This window comes from Syngnathus leptorhynchus, chromosome 16 (assembly GCF_054491065.1).
Source record: "Syngnathus leptorhynchus isolate UIUO chromosome 16, UIUO_Slep, whole genome shotgun sequence".
NCBI classification, from domain to species: Eukaryota; Metazoa; Chordata; class Actinopteri; order Syngnathiformes; family Syngnathidae; genus Syngnathus; species Syngnathus leptorhynchus.
The window spans coordinates 4,164,609-4,181,304 of record NC_141210.1 but is presented as its reverse complement, the minus strand read 5'-3'; the positions used below and the strand labels follow the sequence as shown (position 1 = coordinate 4,181,304).

Here is a 16,696-nt window from a genome sequence, read left to right as displayed (position 1 = left end):
GAAGTCCACGGAGTAGAACGCAGGTCACTAGGGTACGAAAATAGCTCAATTGGAACAGGGCGTGTTGCGTCATCGGCTTGCGCCAAGATGGAGTTGCGTCTTCAAGCGTCTGTTATACTTTGTTTAGTACAGCAGGTGTCAGTAGGGAGCTGTGAATAAATAACCCCTGAGTTTAAGCAACTCAAGCCTCTTTTAATGAATGAAATGAAGAATAATGAACAGTAGATGGAGTTGGAATATATGATGATTGACTTTCATCTCCAAATTTAGTACTTTATTAATCTACAAATTTGGTCCCTATTGGTCTAGTAGTTAGGATGCGGCACTCTCACGGCCTGGGTTCGTTCCCCTCCAGGGAACTGGATGCAGTCAGTGTCTTCCCTGTGCCAATCGCAAACCCGGGTTTATGCAAAGGGCTGCATCAGGAAGAGCATTCGCCATAAAACATGTGCCAAAAACTTCTCATGTGAACCACCCTGGAAAGGCGACTCCCATTAGTCTACACACTTGGGCAAACAAAATTACCCGCGCTTTTACCTGGTGACTTCCGCCTGTGACGTAATTAACATCGCGAGAATATGTCAAACTCACGCGGAAGCTTATGCTGCGTTCAAGTCTACCGGAATCATTCGTTGCTTGCAGAGAAACATCCGAATATTTTATTAACTGCCTTGATAAAGATGTTGACGAAATAGAGGCAGATGCCTCAGATCAGTGAACATAATTATTCCGATCCTGGGTAGGACATGGCATAGGCATCAGCGTTTACATTTGATATTTATACACGTGATAAGTTGCCCTTGATAACCAATTCGTTTGGTAAAGTTGTATTTCAGATAAAGATGACAAAATGGATTTTCTTGGGCTCTATCTTATCTAAGGAGACGTCAGAAATGCACAGGAATTTGCTCAAATATGAACGGAACAATTAATTACAGCAATTGTACAGTTTTGTTCTGCATGTTGATTCCCTGTTGCACTCATCTCAGATGAATATATGTATTTAGTAAATGTACAGATATAGCGTATTCCAAAGTGAACATTTTAAATAAGTTCCCCAAACTACTCTTAATCAATTTCCCAATTTTGTGGGCCATTTGTGTTGTTGTTTTCGTTTGACTTGCACGTCACACGTGACCCTGTTCAACTAGCAGTCGACTGGCACGCTCATTACGTCCCCGACGAAAAAGACCGACGCGTGACGTCATCGACAAGGAGAGGTGTTCATGGTCCTCGGAGAGAGAGAACCCGCGCGCCCTGGCAACCTGATAAACCCAGGTAATGGCCATTGTTTCAACCTCTAATTCTCTCGCTTGTGTCGCGTCCGTCAACTGTGCCAGTAATCGATGTGGAACACGGCGACGGCAGAGTGAAAAGCTTTAAATTAGGAAGGGGAGACGTTGATAGCCGGCGCCCGTTTGCGAGCGTTGACTTGCACGGCGGGCCTGCTTCGGTTGGCTAGGCTAGCTTATTAGCCAAACGCGAGCTGGCACTTGTCTACAAAAAGACACAATAACTGCACTTGACTTGTGTGTCTGTCTGACATCCCTAACACTTAATAAACACCGTTAGCCCCCATTGTGCCACCCGCAGCCCACCAAACGACGTTACGAACGCCGTTCTCGGCGGCTAAGGGCTACTTGGCTCGTCGACTGTCTTGTGTTGTGGGAGACGGTGACGCCGTCACAGTGATGATGGCGCACGTTTACACTGTGGCAATTTGCTCAGAACAGAGCCAGTGAGACAAATGACGGCAGTCGGTAGTCTTATTGTCATCTGTTAAACGGTCAATATTATGGATACTCGCGCTTATAAGCGTGTTAGCAAGCCTGGTTTCACTTTGTGTTCGGACGTCCGTTACGAAACTGCTTCTAATCCATGCCCGATGGCCTAACGTTAGGCTGCCCGACGATGGCGACTACTTAGCCGTTACCCATTAACCGAATCACTCCATGACTTCTTTACTTGATGTGTGGCGAATAATGGCAAGAGTATAATGGACGAACACGATCGCTTTAGAGTCTACTTATGTTACTGTGCAAGCAAGCCCCTACGGCGCCCAGGCCCGTTACATGGCAGACTGTCCGTGCTCTATTCTTAGAAACATTTCTTGAATTATACACACGTACTGTTCTTTTACATTTTTTTTTTATATTTGCTGGAATAGAACAATGTAGTGGTCCATAAATTTAAGGACGAGGACACAATTTCTGGTTCTAGTAGACGCTACCTCAATGGATTTGCATTGGTAGGATGTTAATGTTCTTGACTGAAGACTTCATTTGAGAGGGTTTAAGGTTTAGGAATTTTAACAGTTTGAATATGCGTGAATGATTGGCTGCTCAGGGCTCGGTGAGCATATATGGATGCCAACGGAACCGGTTCTGTTACATGATAGTACAAAAAGCAGCAGGTTGACTCAATTGTCAAATATTTCAGAACGGATTGCATGGCACTCTACAGTGGAGATGGACAATGTGAAGGCAGGCAAAGAGTTTGTTTTTTTTAGGCAAAGAAAATCTTTGTAAACATTTGTATGGTTTGATGGAGGCCTCAAGCTGTGATCATTTGAAGTGCTTAGAACGTACTTTTTCTTAGCTTTGTCCCTCCCCAGCTCTCTGTTATGATGCTGTTTTTGGTTCTGCTCTCCAGTTGCCATGGAAACACTTTTGGCCTAGTTATGAGTGACCTCTAGATGGAACGGAGAGTTTATTCTGGGAACAAATGATCCGGTCAGCCGAATCCATAACAGTTTTTTTGCGATAACGGTGGCTTTCGCCCGAAAATGACATCACATTCACACAGCTTGCGGATGTCACATGACCAAACCCAGTAAACAGCTGAACGACAATTGGGCGTTCTTGTAATTATGACTTTTCGACTGTTGGTGTGCGTTCTAACTTGCGTACAAACGACAGGTAATCCAAACGGGACATTGAGTGCCTATCAGATGTAGCAAAGTCCGTCACTCAAACGCTGATGGCGTGTGGCTCTTGCTGAATGTTTGGGTTTCATCCCTACGTCCAAAGTTGTTTGCGTGTCCCTGTTGCACAACAAACAAGAAATTGCATTGTGGAAAAAAGGTGCTAATTTGTAGCATTGCGATTCATACGTGCTCTTTTTTGCATTGTATTGCGCCAATCACTTTAGCAACCTCTGCATTTCTCCTCTCCGCTCCAAAGTGGGTCATCGTTTTCTTCAATCCTCGCTCTTCCGCACTTAATTACTGGTGTCTGTTCCGAATCTCTCTGTGTTTCGATCCTAATTGTTTACATACCTGCCTTGTCACGTACAAAACATGTGGCCTCAACTTTGATGACATTTCCTCCCACATGGTGGGTATGGGTATCCTTTAAGTGGTTTGGTTTGCCAAGAAGAGGCCGAGTGGGGGGTGGAGCATGATGAAGCGGACAGCAGCAAAGACAGGAAGGGGTGGAGTGCTAAAGGTGGAGGAGTCGAGCAGAGAGAGAGAGAGAGAGAGGGGGAGAGCGAGCGAGCGAGGACCTCAAGCTATTGATGGGGAAACAGGGGAGGGGTGGAATGAACAAGCACGTATGGCAGCCAGAGGAAGGGAGGGGTGTGTGTGCGCGCGAGTGTGTGGGCCGAGGCTCCGGTGAATGAGGAAGCAGCCGAGCCATTTTTCCTCTTGAGAAACTGCACGCTGGTCCGCCCGTGCTAGAGAGGCAGCGAGCGCAGAGCGAGCGAGCGAGCGAGGCGAATCAAAGTCCTCCTCCCGGAGTCTCTCCGGGGTCCTGGCGAGGCCAGCTTTGCGTGCCTCCCCGCTCGCCGCTTGCTTTTTATTTCAGTTAGGGAGGCCCCGAAGAGGACACAATGGAGCGCAGAGCCTTTGGCAACTGGGCCGTTGTACTACTGAGAGGGGGATGGGGCAGAGAGAAGACCGGGTCACGCAGCTAACGCAGCCTGCCGGCTGCCGCCTACCCTGGCCTCTCCTCCGATCCCGACCCAGCTCTTCCCGTCTGCCGGGCTATTTTTTTTTTTTCCTGGAACAGCCAACCCCCCCACCACCACCAGCACCCCTCCTCTCAAAACTCCACTTGGACTACACAATGGATTTACCCATCATGTTTTGTGGGATTTTCGGATACGCTCCATAGCCTCGAGTTTAAATCGGCGTTCCGGATGACAGAAAAGAAAAAACAAAGTTTCCTAATCGCTTTTTAACCCTTCTTTTGGGAATCGTGACTTGTTTCCGTGCGGTGGAGTTGATCTAAACGGATTACAAGATGCATGCCAAGTCCAACGATTTGCTGGATTTCCAAAAACTGGATGCCCTCCTGGAAAAGATTGCACATTCAGTCTCGGTGAAAAGGTAAATTGTATTGAGCGGTGAAGTTTTTTTCAGAACGTCCTTTTTTAGGAAGCCCAATTTGTTCTTGTTTTCTTTTTGAAACTTACATAAGAAATCAGTTTCAGGCAAAGCGTGTTGATATGCTGAGGACACGGCAACATTGCAACAGCCCGAAGTCTCGGCGCTTGGGACTGTCATGTGGCGAGCGTGTATTGACATGGCCCGACACCCCCCCTCTTGAGATATTTCTTACACTCTCATGTAGAGGACAGTCTTTTTTCCACATTTTATTTTATTTTTTTGCCAGAAGCCATGAAGCAACCTCCTGGTGTGAGAGGGTGTGTGTGTGTGGGGGGGGGGAAGGGGGACGGCGGAGGAAGAAGGGGGAAGTGTGTGATTCATGGAAGTTTGGCTGGCGGATCACGGCCAGCTGGAAGTTCACCATGAAAGGGCCTTCATTTTCTTTTGCTTGAGTCATGCTTGGCCTCATTTGAGGCTCATTGTGGCCTGACTCACACAGACTCATTACTTCGCATGGCTTTGCATTATCGGACATCATCCAGTCGTCCGAATGTTTTCATGGTTGTCGCTTTTTGATGAGCTCACTTCTTCAAAGAGATGGTTCATTTGCATACAAAAATAACGTGAAGCTGTCAGGCCGAGAAGCAGCTGTAATTCTTGGGTGGGAGCAAATGTTCCACTCCCCTAAATAAGGTGGGGGGTAGTGATACTGATACTGGTGGTATAAATCCTTTCATATGCAAATGATGTTGAAACTAAAATCACTGTTGCACCCGCTCTATCAATGTCCCGATGATTAATCACTTCATCATCGCTAATCCAATCCTCGTAATGACCTCACCTGTATTCCACTTATTGACCTAGTTAAGGAATGATTGATAGCCCCCCCCCTCCCCATTTGTTCTCAAACAGCAGCTCCTTCCCCTCAGAGGTTGCAAAATTGTCGCTTCGGGGCCGTAACTGAAGTTTTATTTCGAGAACACAAGGTGAGTCTGGATGTCAATAAATAACCGCGGGAGCATCAGTTGAAAATATTAACATAACTGAAAGTGTTATTAATTTCACTTCCTCATACTTCAAAGGTCATACGTGTAACCAAAATCAATCGTAAATCGCTTTATCGGCATTATTTTAGTTAGAAGCAGCCCAGTTTCAGTTGTAGGAAAGCGGAAAATGCCTTTTGGGATCAGCGAGGATGCTCGGCGCCTAGGCGCTATTAATTATTTAAGCATTTACTTTTAGGCTTAACACTAGAGAGCTGTCTGACATCTTTACCTGCGCTTGACCCGACCCGAGCATGAATGATTCATCGAGACTTTAACGGGAGACATTTTGCCACAATGTTCTTTCCTCCGCAGTCGCTGTGAGGCCAAATACAAGAGCAGCACATTTCCTGGTGTGAGATCACCCCAGGAACTAAAGCCCCTTCCGCTCTTTTCAACATTCCACAGCAGTCTGCAGTGATGTATGTCCAGGTCATAGGTCAACTGGTCTTCCAGAACTCAAGGGGCAATGTAGGACATGCAAGCGGCAGGAAGTGGACTTTGTGATTGCCCTCGCTTTAGTGCTTCTGCACACTTGATTCGTCTCACATCCCAACAACGTTTAATCTTCGGCCTTCGCCATTAGGACTTTGAAAGAAATGCTAATTTGGCGTCTTTTTTTCCCGTAAACATTTTTCCCCCCAGTTTGAAATATCTCAGGAATGATTGAATTCAACTCAGCGCTCGGATTCCGCAGTGAGTGTGACGACTTGGCCGAGAGCTACTTGGTCCTTAGGCCAGGCCAAGATTTTGGGTTTTCTTGACATCGTGTGTAAGCAAAGCGAAACCTCAACGCATAAGGCCACTTTTACTGCCCCGGTGCAAGTAGTTTGTTAGTTTGTCTTAGTAATCATGGTTTACAGTCTATTTTGTTGAAATTATACAGGATGTTAAGTGGTAATAAAAAGCTGACGTTTCCTGTTTGGATCTCCTCACGATGTGAGGCTTTCCAAATTAAACCTAACCGTGGATCTGCTAACACGCAAATCAAACGTTAAAGTCAAAGACAATTTAGTATCGAATTGCGGCAGACGCCGGCGATACTATCACCGATACATTCATATAAATAGACATCCCGTGTCCCTCAAGTGCACCAGTGTGGAAAGTGAGGCATTTTTTGAGTCAGGCTGGTCTGGATCCGTGCCCGCCACAGATGCCGATAACGCTACGGGAGGTTTAAGTTGACGCTCGTGCGTTTATTGCTGATTGAATGCCTTCCGTGAGTTTGTTTGCACTTTTCATTGTGAAAGACTGTCGCGAGCGAGCGAGGCCGGTTGTTGCTGATGTTAACGAGCGGCTGAGTACCATCTGGCAATATTTATTCGCACGATAAGAGTTTGGCGCGCCGAGCAACTGGTTGTGGCTCCGACTTTTTTTTTTTTTTTTTCTGTTTGACTTTGTCCTTGTGGAGCTTTGTCGCCCCCAAAGGAAACCTGAAACACATTTCAAAGACTAGCAGAGACCACACGGAGGGGACGACCGGATTTGTAATCGAGTACGCTGCCGAGCGTTGCTCGCCTTGCCCTTTTGCCCTGTGCCCTACAGATGTTGTTTGCACACTCGCGCCACATTTGTTTAGTCACCCTATCCCGCAAGGATTCATCGGATTTAGTGGTTTGTTCGCTCGCCGCTTGCGTAAGGTCGGCCGGCTCGCTTTTGATGAATTTGTCAAGTTTTCCCCGCCTTTATCGGTCGATATTAATATCCTGACCCACATATCATCCGCAGAACTGACTTGACTTTTGCATTCAAGCAGACTCGTCAGTACAGAAACAAACCAGCCACAAATACGTTCAGTTTGACCTGGTGCGACCCCTTAATGTGTTGAAATGAGCAACGGCGGCCATCTTTCTCCCTTTTTAATGACTTTTGCACCTCTGGGCTTTGGCTGAAGTTTCGATTTACCACAGGCATGTTGTTTGGTTAGTCTTTGATCTGTGTATGACGACGGCGTTACGTGCGACCTTTAATGAATGATGAAACACTAAACATGCGTTCTGAACATTATCTAAGGAAAGACATTAAAGAAAAACATTTCGGAAATAATTGAGCTCAAGTAAACTTCATGAAAGCCCGCGCTCAGTCGTAGCTTTTATCACGCGTAACTTCCGCTGTGTGTTTTGAATGCCCCGAGGTGGTCTAGCTCATGTCATGTGTTTGCACAAACTGCTTCCCTTGTTCCCATGAAGTGAGTCATCAAGAATGGGATTTGTCTCAGACAATGTGGCTAATGTTGAAAGTTTAAAAGCCTTGTGGAAAATGGCTTCCGCTTTAATCTTTTCATCTCCACGCTCCACTTTGACGTCGGTTTCACAGATGAGCTAAGATCGGATCTTTTAGTCGTGACTTGTGCCGTAAACGCTAATTACATTTGTTAGCGGCAACATAAACGGAAATGCTGCCAAGAAAATGAACATCTGGCCTCTTTTCTCCGCCCCTCTAGAGAGTCCGGCGAGGAGTGCAATGGGATCAGTGGTGCTCTGTCAGTGGAGTCTGTGCCGGGGCCAAGATTGAACTGGTGCACTGCCAACAGCGCTCCCCCTGCCCCCGCGTCGGGGCCCGAGCCCATGCCCAACCCCGTCAGGATGGGGGACGGCCTGGACGCAGCGCAGATGTCGAGCAGCAGTAGCAGCAGCGGCGGCCAGGGGCAGCCCCACAACGTGGGCAACCCCGCGCCCCCGGAATACATCAACCTTGACAGGCCCAAGCGCCAGACCAATCAGCTGCAGTACCTGCTCAAGGTGGTGGTCAAGTCCCTGTGGAAGCACCAGTTCGCCTGGCCCTTCCATTTACCGGTCGATTCTGTCAAACTCAATCTGCCCGTAAGTCATCTCTCTTTTTTTTTTTTTTGTCTTGTGCCACAAAATGGCGCCACGGCGATTATCCGGGTGATTATTGTGCCCTCGTTTGCTTGCTCGAGCCGGAAAGTAAGACCTGGTAAACTTTAACCGACATCAATCATCACTTCAGCCTCACCAAAAAAAAAAAGCTTTTTGATGAACTTTCTGCAGCGATGATGTCACAAGGTCCTTACACGTCCTTACTCACGGGTGTGACATAATTGAAAGGCGAACATCCACTACTGGAATGTTTGTTTTTTTTCTCAAATGATGCATTTTGCAGGACTACTACACCATCATAAAAAGTCCGATGGACATGGGAACAATCAAGAAAAGGCTTGAAAACAGCTACTACTGGAATGCCCAAGAATGTATCCAAGACTTCAACAAGATGTTTACCAACTGCTACATGTACAATAAGGTACTGCAGCGGCGCTCTTGATCCCTAACGACAAGTGGAGAAGTTGACCAGACTCGCCGTTTGTCTGCCATTGCAGCCTTCGGACGACATTGTCTTAATGGCCAAGGCGCTCGAGAAGGCTTTCCTCCAAAAGGTTGCCGACATGCCTCAGGAAGAAATTGAAATTGCGGTCATGACAGGGAAAGGTCGGGGCCGAGGTCGGAGAGACGCCGGTACGTGTTTCCGAGTCGGCGTTCCCGTCGCGTGTGGCTTTTCCTCAAGTGTGTGTTTCTTCAGGGCTCAGCTTGAAACCCGGGGAGATCATCGACCCTTCGTCCACCACCCCTCAAACGCGAGGTCTGTCCAACCTCTCGGCGGCGACTCAGAGCAGAGGACCGGTGCAGGGCCCGCCTTCACTACCTCCTCAGCCTTTAATGCAGGCCCTCCCGTCCCACGTTCCCCCGACGTTACCGGGCCACGCGGCGCCGCTCGGAGCGCCTTACGCCTTGGGCCAATTGGATTGCACTCTTCAAGTTCCCATGATGACCTCCGTGCCTCCTCCTGTTCAGACCTCCCTTCCCCCGGTGTCCATCCAGAGCACCGTCCCCATGCTGCAAAACCCGATCACCATGACCAAAGTGAGTGCGCGAGCGACGCCGGCAATCATTAACTTTTCTCGCCGACATCAATACGTTTTGCAACCGAGAGGTAGAAATAAATAAAATAAGTACATAAGAGCGAAGGTTAGGCAAATTACACTCTTGTTTCCCAGATTGAGTTAAATCAACACAAGATAGAAGATCAAAGAAAGGCTTGTTTTCAATTTAAAAAAAAAAAAAAAATACATGACAAATTTCCTGTTCAGCGGCAACGCTGCTCCTAGTGGACGGAGGAGAGGACAGTCTTTTCCACACAAACGTGTGCTTAATTTGAAATCTGATGCACCTTCAAAAGCCATAAGCAGAATTTAAATTTGACCAATAATAAGTTGAAATTAAAAAAGAAAACCTAAATACATCTGTGAATTTACCTTGACTGTCTTTTTTTTTTTTTCTCCAGCAAAGAAAGAGCCAGAAAAGAAAAGCGGACACCACAACACCCACCGCTAACGACCAGCTCAGCGAGTCTTCGCCGGCCGAGTCCAAGTCGGGCAAGACCCTGCCCAGGCGGGAGAGCACCCGCCCCACCAAACTGATCAAAAAAGAGGCGCCCGACTCGCAGCATCAAGTAGCCATGGGCCTGGGAATGAGCGGGCCCAGTAGCGGCCACAGCCCCGTCCCGCAAGATCAACTGGGCTATTGCTTAAGTCTGGTCCGGGAGATGTTGTCCAAGAAGCACACCATCTACGCCTGGCCCTTCTACAAACCCGTCGACGTGGCAGCGCTCGGACTGCACGATTATCACGACATCATCAAACATCCTATGGACCTCAGCACCATTAAGGTGTGCCTGGCTTTTGTCTGAGCGCTGCGTCAGACATTCCAGGTCATTCATTTCCTTAATTGTTTTTGTTGTGGTTCTGCGCAGGCCAAGCTGGAGAACAGGCAATACCGGGATCCCCAGGAATTTGCTGCTGACGTGCGGTTAATGTTTTCCAACTGCTATAAATATAATCCGCCTGACCACGAGGTGGTGGCTATGGCACGCAAGCTGCAGGTAGGTTTTGGGGAAAGGTGAAAAGTGAAACGATTATCTTAGCGGCATGCTTGTAAACGATTCTCAGAATGTTTTTTTTTCGTGGGGAATCGAATCTTGGCCAAGCCACATTCCAATAAAGCTCTTCTCTTCCGTGCTTCCTATTTTTGTCACAGCTTGTAAACATTTTTGTGAACCGAGCTCCTTTTGAAACTCAAACAACAAAAGGATCTTTTTTTTTCTTTTTTTTTTTCCTAGGATGTGTTTGAGATGCGCTTTGCCAAGATGCCAGACGAGCCCGAGTCCAAGCCGCCCGTCTCCGTCCCGGCACCTCCACTCCACCACCCCGCCCCGGTGAAACCCCAGCCTCCCATGGCCCGCGTCGCCTCCTCCTCCGACAGCTCCAGCGACTCCTCCTCCGAGTCCGAGTCTTCCACCGACGACTGTGAGGAGGAGCGAGCTCAGCGGCTGGCGGAGCTCCAGGAGCAGGTCGGTATCAAACGAGGACACTTGGATTACACTGCCAGTCCTCGTTGGCGATAAGCACGCGCTCCCCTTGTCTCTATGCAGCTGAAGGCCGTCCACGAGCAGCTGGCCGCCCTTTCCCAGCCTCAAGCCACCAAACCAAAGAGAAAAGAGAAGGAAAAGAAGGAGAAGAAGAAAGAGAAACACAAGAAGAAAGTTGGCATGCCCAGCCTTGTCGAGGAGATCCAGGATGCCGCGCCTGTTTCGCAGCTGTCGAAAAGGACCAAGACGAGTACAAATAACAATAAAGAGCTTCCCAAGAAGAAATCCAGGTGGGTTCATTTGATTGTCACGGCCACCAGGGGGGCGCTTTGAGAGGATTAAGCATATGTATCTGCGTTGTGTTCATAGTAAAAAAGAGGCAATGAAAAACAACCAGCCCCCCAACCTTCCGCCCATCCTCGGCCTGGAAGACGACCCGGCGGGCTCGTCGGAGAAATGCAAGCCCATGACGTACGAAGAGAAGAGGCAACTCAGCCTGGACATCAATAAGCTTCCCGGCGACAAACTGGGCCGCGTGGTCCACATCATCCAGTCGAGAGAGCCCTCGCTCAAGAACTCCAACCCCGACGAGATCGAGATTGACTTTGAGACGCTCAAGCCTTCCACTCTGCGAGAGCTGGAGCGATACGTGTCCACGTGCCTTCGCAAGAAAAAGAAGGGCGGAGGTCAGATTTGTTCTTTCCGTGTCTTATCACAGCGGTGTTTGGACATGGAGATTCACAATGTGATTGTTTTGCAGCTGAGAAATCTCTGGAGTCTATGGTTTCTTCCAAAAAGCTGGGATCTTCTTCAGACAGCAGCGGCTCCAGCTCGGAAAGCGAAACGGAAGCTCCGGGTATGTGCCGAGTTGGAATTGAACTTTCTTCAACAAACCTACAGCTGAATTCCTCTTTTCCATTTCAGGGATGATGAAAGTGCAAAAGAAGAAGGCCCAACCTGTGAAGGAGAGCAAGAAGACACATTCGCACATGCCGGGCGCCCCCGCCCAGCTTGCGCTTCATCCGCAAGTGGCGGCTTTTCAACCTCCGATGAAGCAGCATCAGCCCCCTCCTCCTCTGGACTACATGCCCCCTCCCGTAGCTGCCCTGGAGTCTTCCCAAATGCTGGAGAACAGCTTCGAGCCCTTGCCGTCGTTCGGCCAGCCCCTCATGCATCTTTCCCACCATGCGGGAAACTCCTCGTCCCCCGCCCCGCCTCACCTCAGCGCCAACAACGCCGGGCCGGTGTCCCCTGAGACGCACCCCTTCCTCAACCAACATCCCATTCTGCCCTCTCCAGGTAGGGTGACTTAACACATGATAAGTAAGCCTTGTGTTTTGGGAACAGCCTGTGTGTCTATTGACGCAATCTTTTTCTTTTTTGTCCTTTAGCCTTGCACACTTCCATGCCTCAGCAGCCGTCTCGACCGAGTCACAAAGCAGCGCCTCTTCATCCCAAACTTGCCCAGCAGCAGCAGCAGCAGCCAGCGCCTCCCCAGCAGCAGCAGCAGCAGCCAGTGTTGCAGCAGCAGCCGACATTGCAGCAGCCTGCGTTGCAGCATCCGCCTCTCCAGCCCCAGTCGGCCCCTCCGACACATCAGCTGCCCCCGCAGATCCTCCACCCTCCTCAACCCATGCATCAGCGGCCCCTGTCCCCTCCCACACTCACGCCGCAAGGCTTGCTATCTTCCCAGCCTCCCCAGATGCTGCTGGAGGATGACGACGAGTCGGGCTCCTCGGCGCCCCTCAACCAAGTGCAATTGTACCTGCAGCAGTTCCAACAAGCCCGTCAGCCCCAGCAGTCTTTGCAGTCGCTCCAGGCGCAGGCTCGTCAGCAGCAGCAGCAGCAGCAGCAAGCGGGACAGCAGTCGTCTCTGCTTCAGTCGATCCAGAGCCAACCCCAACTCTCCTCCCAAGCCACGCTCCCCACTCCCCAGCTCCCGCTTCAGGTGCAGGCTCCGGTAGCCCTGCCGCATCAAGCCCCGTCCCAGCAGATGTCCCTCCACCAGAGCCGTCACCTGCCGCTGCAGCCTCAGCAGCAAGCGCCGCCGCCCCCACAGCAGCAACAGCAACAGCAGCACCTGAACTACCAGCAGGTTTCCACGCTCATCGGTCAGCCTCAGGGGCCTTCACACAAGGTAGCCATGGCCACCGGCAACAAAGCACAGCAGATCATCCAGCCCCCCGAGCAGCTGTCCCCTCGGCCGCCCAAGCCGGACCTTTTCATCGGAGGTGAGCGCCGGGGCAGGAAACCTAACAATGAGAACATGCTGGCTTGAAATAGTTATGAATTTTGTTTGTGTGTTTGTGTTGACAGGTCACATGAGGGACAACCCTTCTCCTCTCATGATGCATTCCCCGCAACTTCCTCAGTACCCGCCTGTGTCTCACCAGTCTCCGCCTCACAATATGCAGTCCAAAAAGGTGAGGACATTGAACATTCTCCAAATGATTTCTTTTAGGTAGAATGTATATGATACACCATGTTATAAAGATGGCGCTTGTGCTCGATGCAGCCGAGGGTGCCCGGCAATCAAATAGCGCTCAAGGACGACAAACTTCCCCCCTCACCCGTGATGAGAGGAGAGCCTTTCAACCCAGCCATGAGGCCCGAGCATCACAAGCATCCCGACAGCAAGCCCACTCAGCCGGGCCTCGGCCAACAGAGTAAGATTTGTTAACCCCCCACCCCCCTCCCTTCCTTTCCTTCAAAACTTCACCCATTTATTGAGCGAGGGCCTGCTCGTTTCGCTTAGATGTGAAGTCCTTGGACAGCTCTCGGCCTGTCGTCCGCTCTTCTGAGCCCAGCATATTGCCGCCCTCCCTGCAAGACAAGGAGAAGTTCAAGCAGGAGTCCAAGGCACCCTCTGCACCCAAAAAGGTACGGAGCGGCTATTTAAAAAAAGAAATAAAAAATGGTGGGACTTGGTGCCAGTTGTTCTCAAATCGTCTATTCACAAATCTTGCCTTATTCTGTTAGGATGTGAAACTGAAGAACATGGGCTCGTGGGCCAGTCTTGCCCAGAAGTCCACGTCGACGCCGATGTCCGCCGTCAAGTCGTCGAGCGACAGCTTCGAGCAGTTCCGCCGGGCCGCCCGCGAGAAGGAGGAGCGGGAGAAGGCACTGAAAGCGCAAGCCGAGCAGGCGGAAAAAGACCGAATGCGCCGAGAGCAGGACAAACTTCGGCAAGTGAAACGTTTTGAAAGCATTTGCCATTGCAAACAAACAGACAAAGATGACATGACCGCCCTCTAGTGGCCGATTTAATTACAACACTACACTTTGACTTCAGCAACAAAAACGGTGTCGAGTGAAAGATCATCCAAATATAAACAAGTTGTAACGGCGAATCTTTCAGAGGTCGAGACGATGACGACGTCCTGGAGACGAGCAGGAGGGTGCACGAGGAACCGCGCAGGCGTCTGGAGCAGCAGCACATCCAAGTGCCCCCACAGCAGCCCGAGCCTCCGCCAGCTGTGATCCGAACGCCCCCCCAGCAGCAGCCGCCGCCGCCGCAGCAGCAGCAGCCGCCCCCGCAGCCCCCCACGCCGCCTCAGCCCGCCGCCGTCCAAAGCCCACTCGACCAGCAGAGGGAGATGGCCCGCCGACGGGAGCAGGAGAGGAGGCGGCGAGAAGCGGTGAGAAAACCAATCGAACGCTTTCTTTGCATCTGTCTTCATTTTGGAATTTATTTTTAGCACTTGCAAGAAGTCTGTTCTCCTAATACGACGTCATTCTCATAACATTGCAATGTTTTTTTTTGTTTTTTTTATCCCCAGATGGCAGCAACAATTGACATGAATTTCCAAAGTGACTTAATGGCGATCTTTGAGGAGAACATCTTCTGAGGAGACGAGGAATGGAAAACACAAGGAGAAGGAAAGGAAACAAACTGCAAATCAAGACCCCTTCCCGACACACACAAAAAGAGGGGGACAAACAACTTTTTTAAGAGGGACGACTGAGCGAACGTCACGCCATCATTATCATCACCTCCCTTTGGGAAAAAGACGCCATGTCGGTACTCTTTGCCTTTTCTGCCTCCGCCATCTTGCGGAGGGGTGTAACGGCAACAATAATTTGAATTTGAAGCTCTGATTCTTTACTGACACAAGACTGGAGCACGCTTGTTTCTGGAACTGAAGTGGACAACAAGATTTGCTCGTTTTTCTTTTTTTTTTTTATGTTTGTTTGTTGTATGTGAACACATGCAATGGGCGGGGCGGGCCGGGGAGCGAGGGTGGGGGGGGGCTTCCACACTGTAAAACATGTCTATCTCTCAATAGAGAAGGTACACTTTGCCTTACACATCTCTCTTTAAGACCAGGAGGTTCTGTGGCCTGCACACACACACACACACACACACACACACACAAATACAGTTGAAAAAAGAAATTTACTACAAACAACTACGACATGTAGGAGCAGTCATCCTCTTAGTATCTACTGTAAAGAAGTATTTTCTTATACTACAATAACTCTTTATTTTCGAGCTTTTATTTTGACTTTTCTTTACCGACACTCCACACACAGACACACACACATACATCTCTATGCCAAACAACTTTTTATGCTCGGTCCTCGTCATGCCCTAGGTAGCTAGATGAATTTTTTTTTTTTTTTTTAAATATATGCATTATCATAGCTCCAGCAAGTATTTAATTAACAGACGGTTGAAGTCATATTTTGAAATCACTGACAGGACACAGAGGTTGATATTCCAGAGCTTCAGCTATTATTATTACAGTGGTGGTTTCACTACAGAACAAAAAGCTTGCACCGCTTTCCTTGTACTCCATATCGGCAGTCACACTACTGGATTCACTCTGACACATTCTCTATTTTACAAGTTTCAAAAAAAGGAGAAAAAAAAAAAAAAAAAAGACTAATAGGAGCCCATTTTTAGTTCTTGTTAGTGGACGTGACTTCTTTGGGATGACGTTGTCTCTCCTGGTGTTTGTTTTTCTCCAGTGCCTGTATTAATTTTATTATTATTATTACTATTGTATTGTAATTCTCCTTTCGCTTATGTTACACTCGAAGGGGGCGGGGCTAGAGTGTAATATTTGAACAGGTGAGTTTGAGTGAATGTCATTATTTTTGTTTGTTTTTCCAACAAGTTTGTGTATAAAAGAGGAACACAAAAAGCGAAAAGAAAAGAAAAAAAAGGATGTTTTATATCTGACCCGACATTTGGGATTTTAAATGTGGTTTTAGCTGGGCTCTTGTTTTAGTCTCAGTGTGGACACATTATGCTTTGGATTCTGCCCATGTGTGTTTGTGTACATTTGAGTGGCTGCGCGGTTGTGCGTGTTTATAACTTTTTTAAACATATTTGCGTTCTATTGAAGAGAATAAACAGTACTTCAGGAGAACATTTTTGTGCTTAAGTCACCTTTTATTAATTCCCAATGAAGTCCACCGTATAAGAATATATCGCGTCTGGCTTTGAAAGGATGAAAAAAACTGAACTCGGCTTTTGTTTTGCTCGCTCTCCTCATTTCACAACTGTCGTGCCATGTGTTCTATGGAGAATGTGCTGACTCAGCCCAAGAGTTTGCTTTATTCAGGTATTTTATTTTGTTACATGCATTCATGCGATTTTTGGAGGGGTGGGTGGGCGAGGGGATTGTTCACAATGTCCTCAATTTATTGTTTGCTATTATGTGAGTGGTCTATCGAGATCTCTTGATTCAGTCTGTTCTGATCATTAAATAAACTCATCTCTTTTTTATAGAAAACAATAAAAACAAAGTAAACAAAAATCTGTCTTGTACTTGCTATACATGGTCATTTTTAAGCGTAATTACATGCTTATTTTTAAGGCATGACTTTTTTTGTGCACGCTCGTAGTGCCTTGTGCGCATGCGTGTTAGAAGTTGCACGTATTATTATAAAATACCGAATTTTGCATATAAAAAGCCCTGCATCGCGGACGTAG

At 48.5% G+C, this 16,696-nt stretch overlaps 1 protein-coding gene across 3 annotated transcripts; it reads left to right on the top strand.

The window, feature by feature from the left end:
- Window positions 1-1,140: 1,140 nt before the first annotated feature.
- On the top strand, window positions 1,141-16,520 carry brd4 (bromodomain containing 4). 3 transcript variants are annotated; one of them, XM_085933018.1, is made up of 19 exons: window positions 1,141-1,278; window positions 7,817-8,195; window positions 8,497-8,634; window positions 8,711-8,846; window positions 8,911-9,251; window positions 9,673-10,056; window positions 10,141-10,269; window positions 10,507-10,737; window positions 10,819-11,045; window positions 11,125-11,441; window positions 11,516-11,611; window positions 11,680-12,054; window positions 12,147-12,986; window positions 13,072-13,178; window positions 13,271-13,421; window positions 13,511-13,635; window positions 13,735-13,940; window positions 14,114-14,393; window positions 14,535-16,520. In XM_085933018.1, the coding sequence occupies exons 2-19, from the start codon at window positions 7,941-7,943 to the stop codon at window positions 14,601-14,603; spliced, it is 4,407 nt and encodes a 1,468-aa protein (XP_085789144.1). In that variant the 5' UTR covers window positions 1,141-1,278; window positions 7,817-7,940; the 3' UTR covers window positions 14,604-16,520. The 3 variants fall into 3 exon arrangements, with proteins under 3 accessions (XP_085789144.1, XP_085789142.1, XP_085789145.1); XM_085933016.1 differs by lacking the exon at window positions 1,141-1,278 and adding an exon at window positions 3,552-4,330; XM_085933019.1 differs by lacking the exon at window positions 1,141-1,278.
- The last annotated feature ends 176 nt before the right edge of the window (window positions 16,521-16,696 follow it).

What these genes read in the sequence shown, in the direction of transcription:
- brd4 (XM_085933016.1), top strand. Translation starts at nt 4,245, where the DNA reads ATGCATGCCAAGTCCAACGATTTGCTGGATTTCCAAAAACTGGATGCC. An exon ending in CTATGGCACGCAAGCTGCAG is followed by an intron (nt 10,270 to 10,506) that starts GTAGGTTTTGGG and finishes TTTTTTTCCTAG; the next exon opens with GATGTGTTTGAGATGCGCTT. An exon ending in ACAATATGCAGTCCAAAAAG is followed by an intron (nt 13,179 to 13,270) that starts GTGAGGACATTG and finishes TGCTCGATGCAG; the next exon opens with CCGAGGGTGCCCGGCAATCA.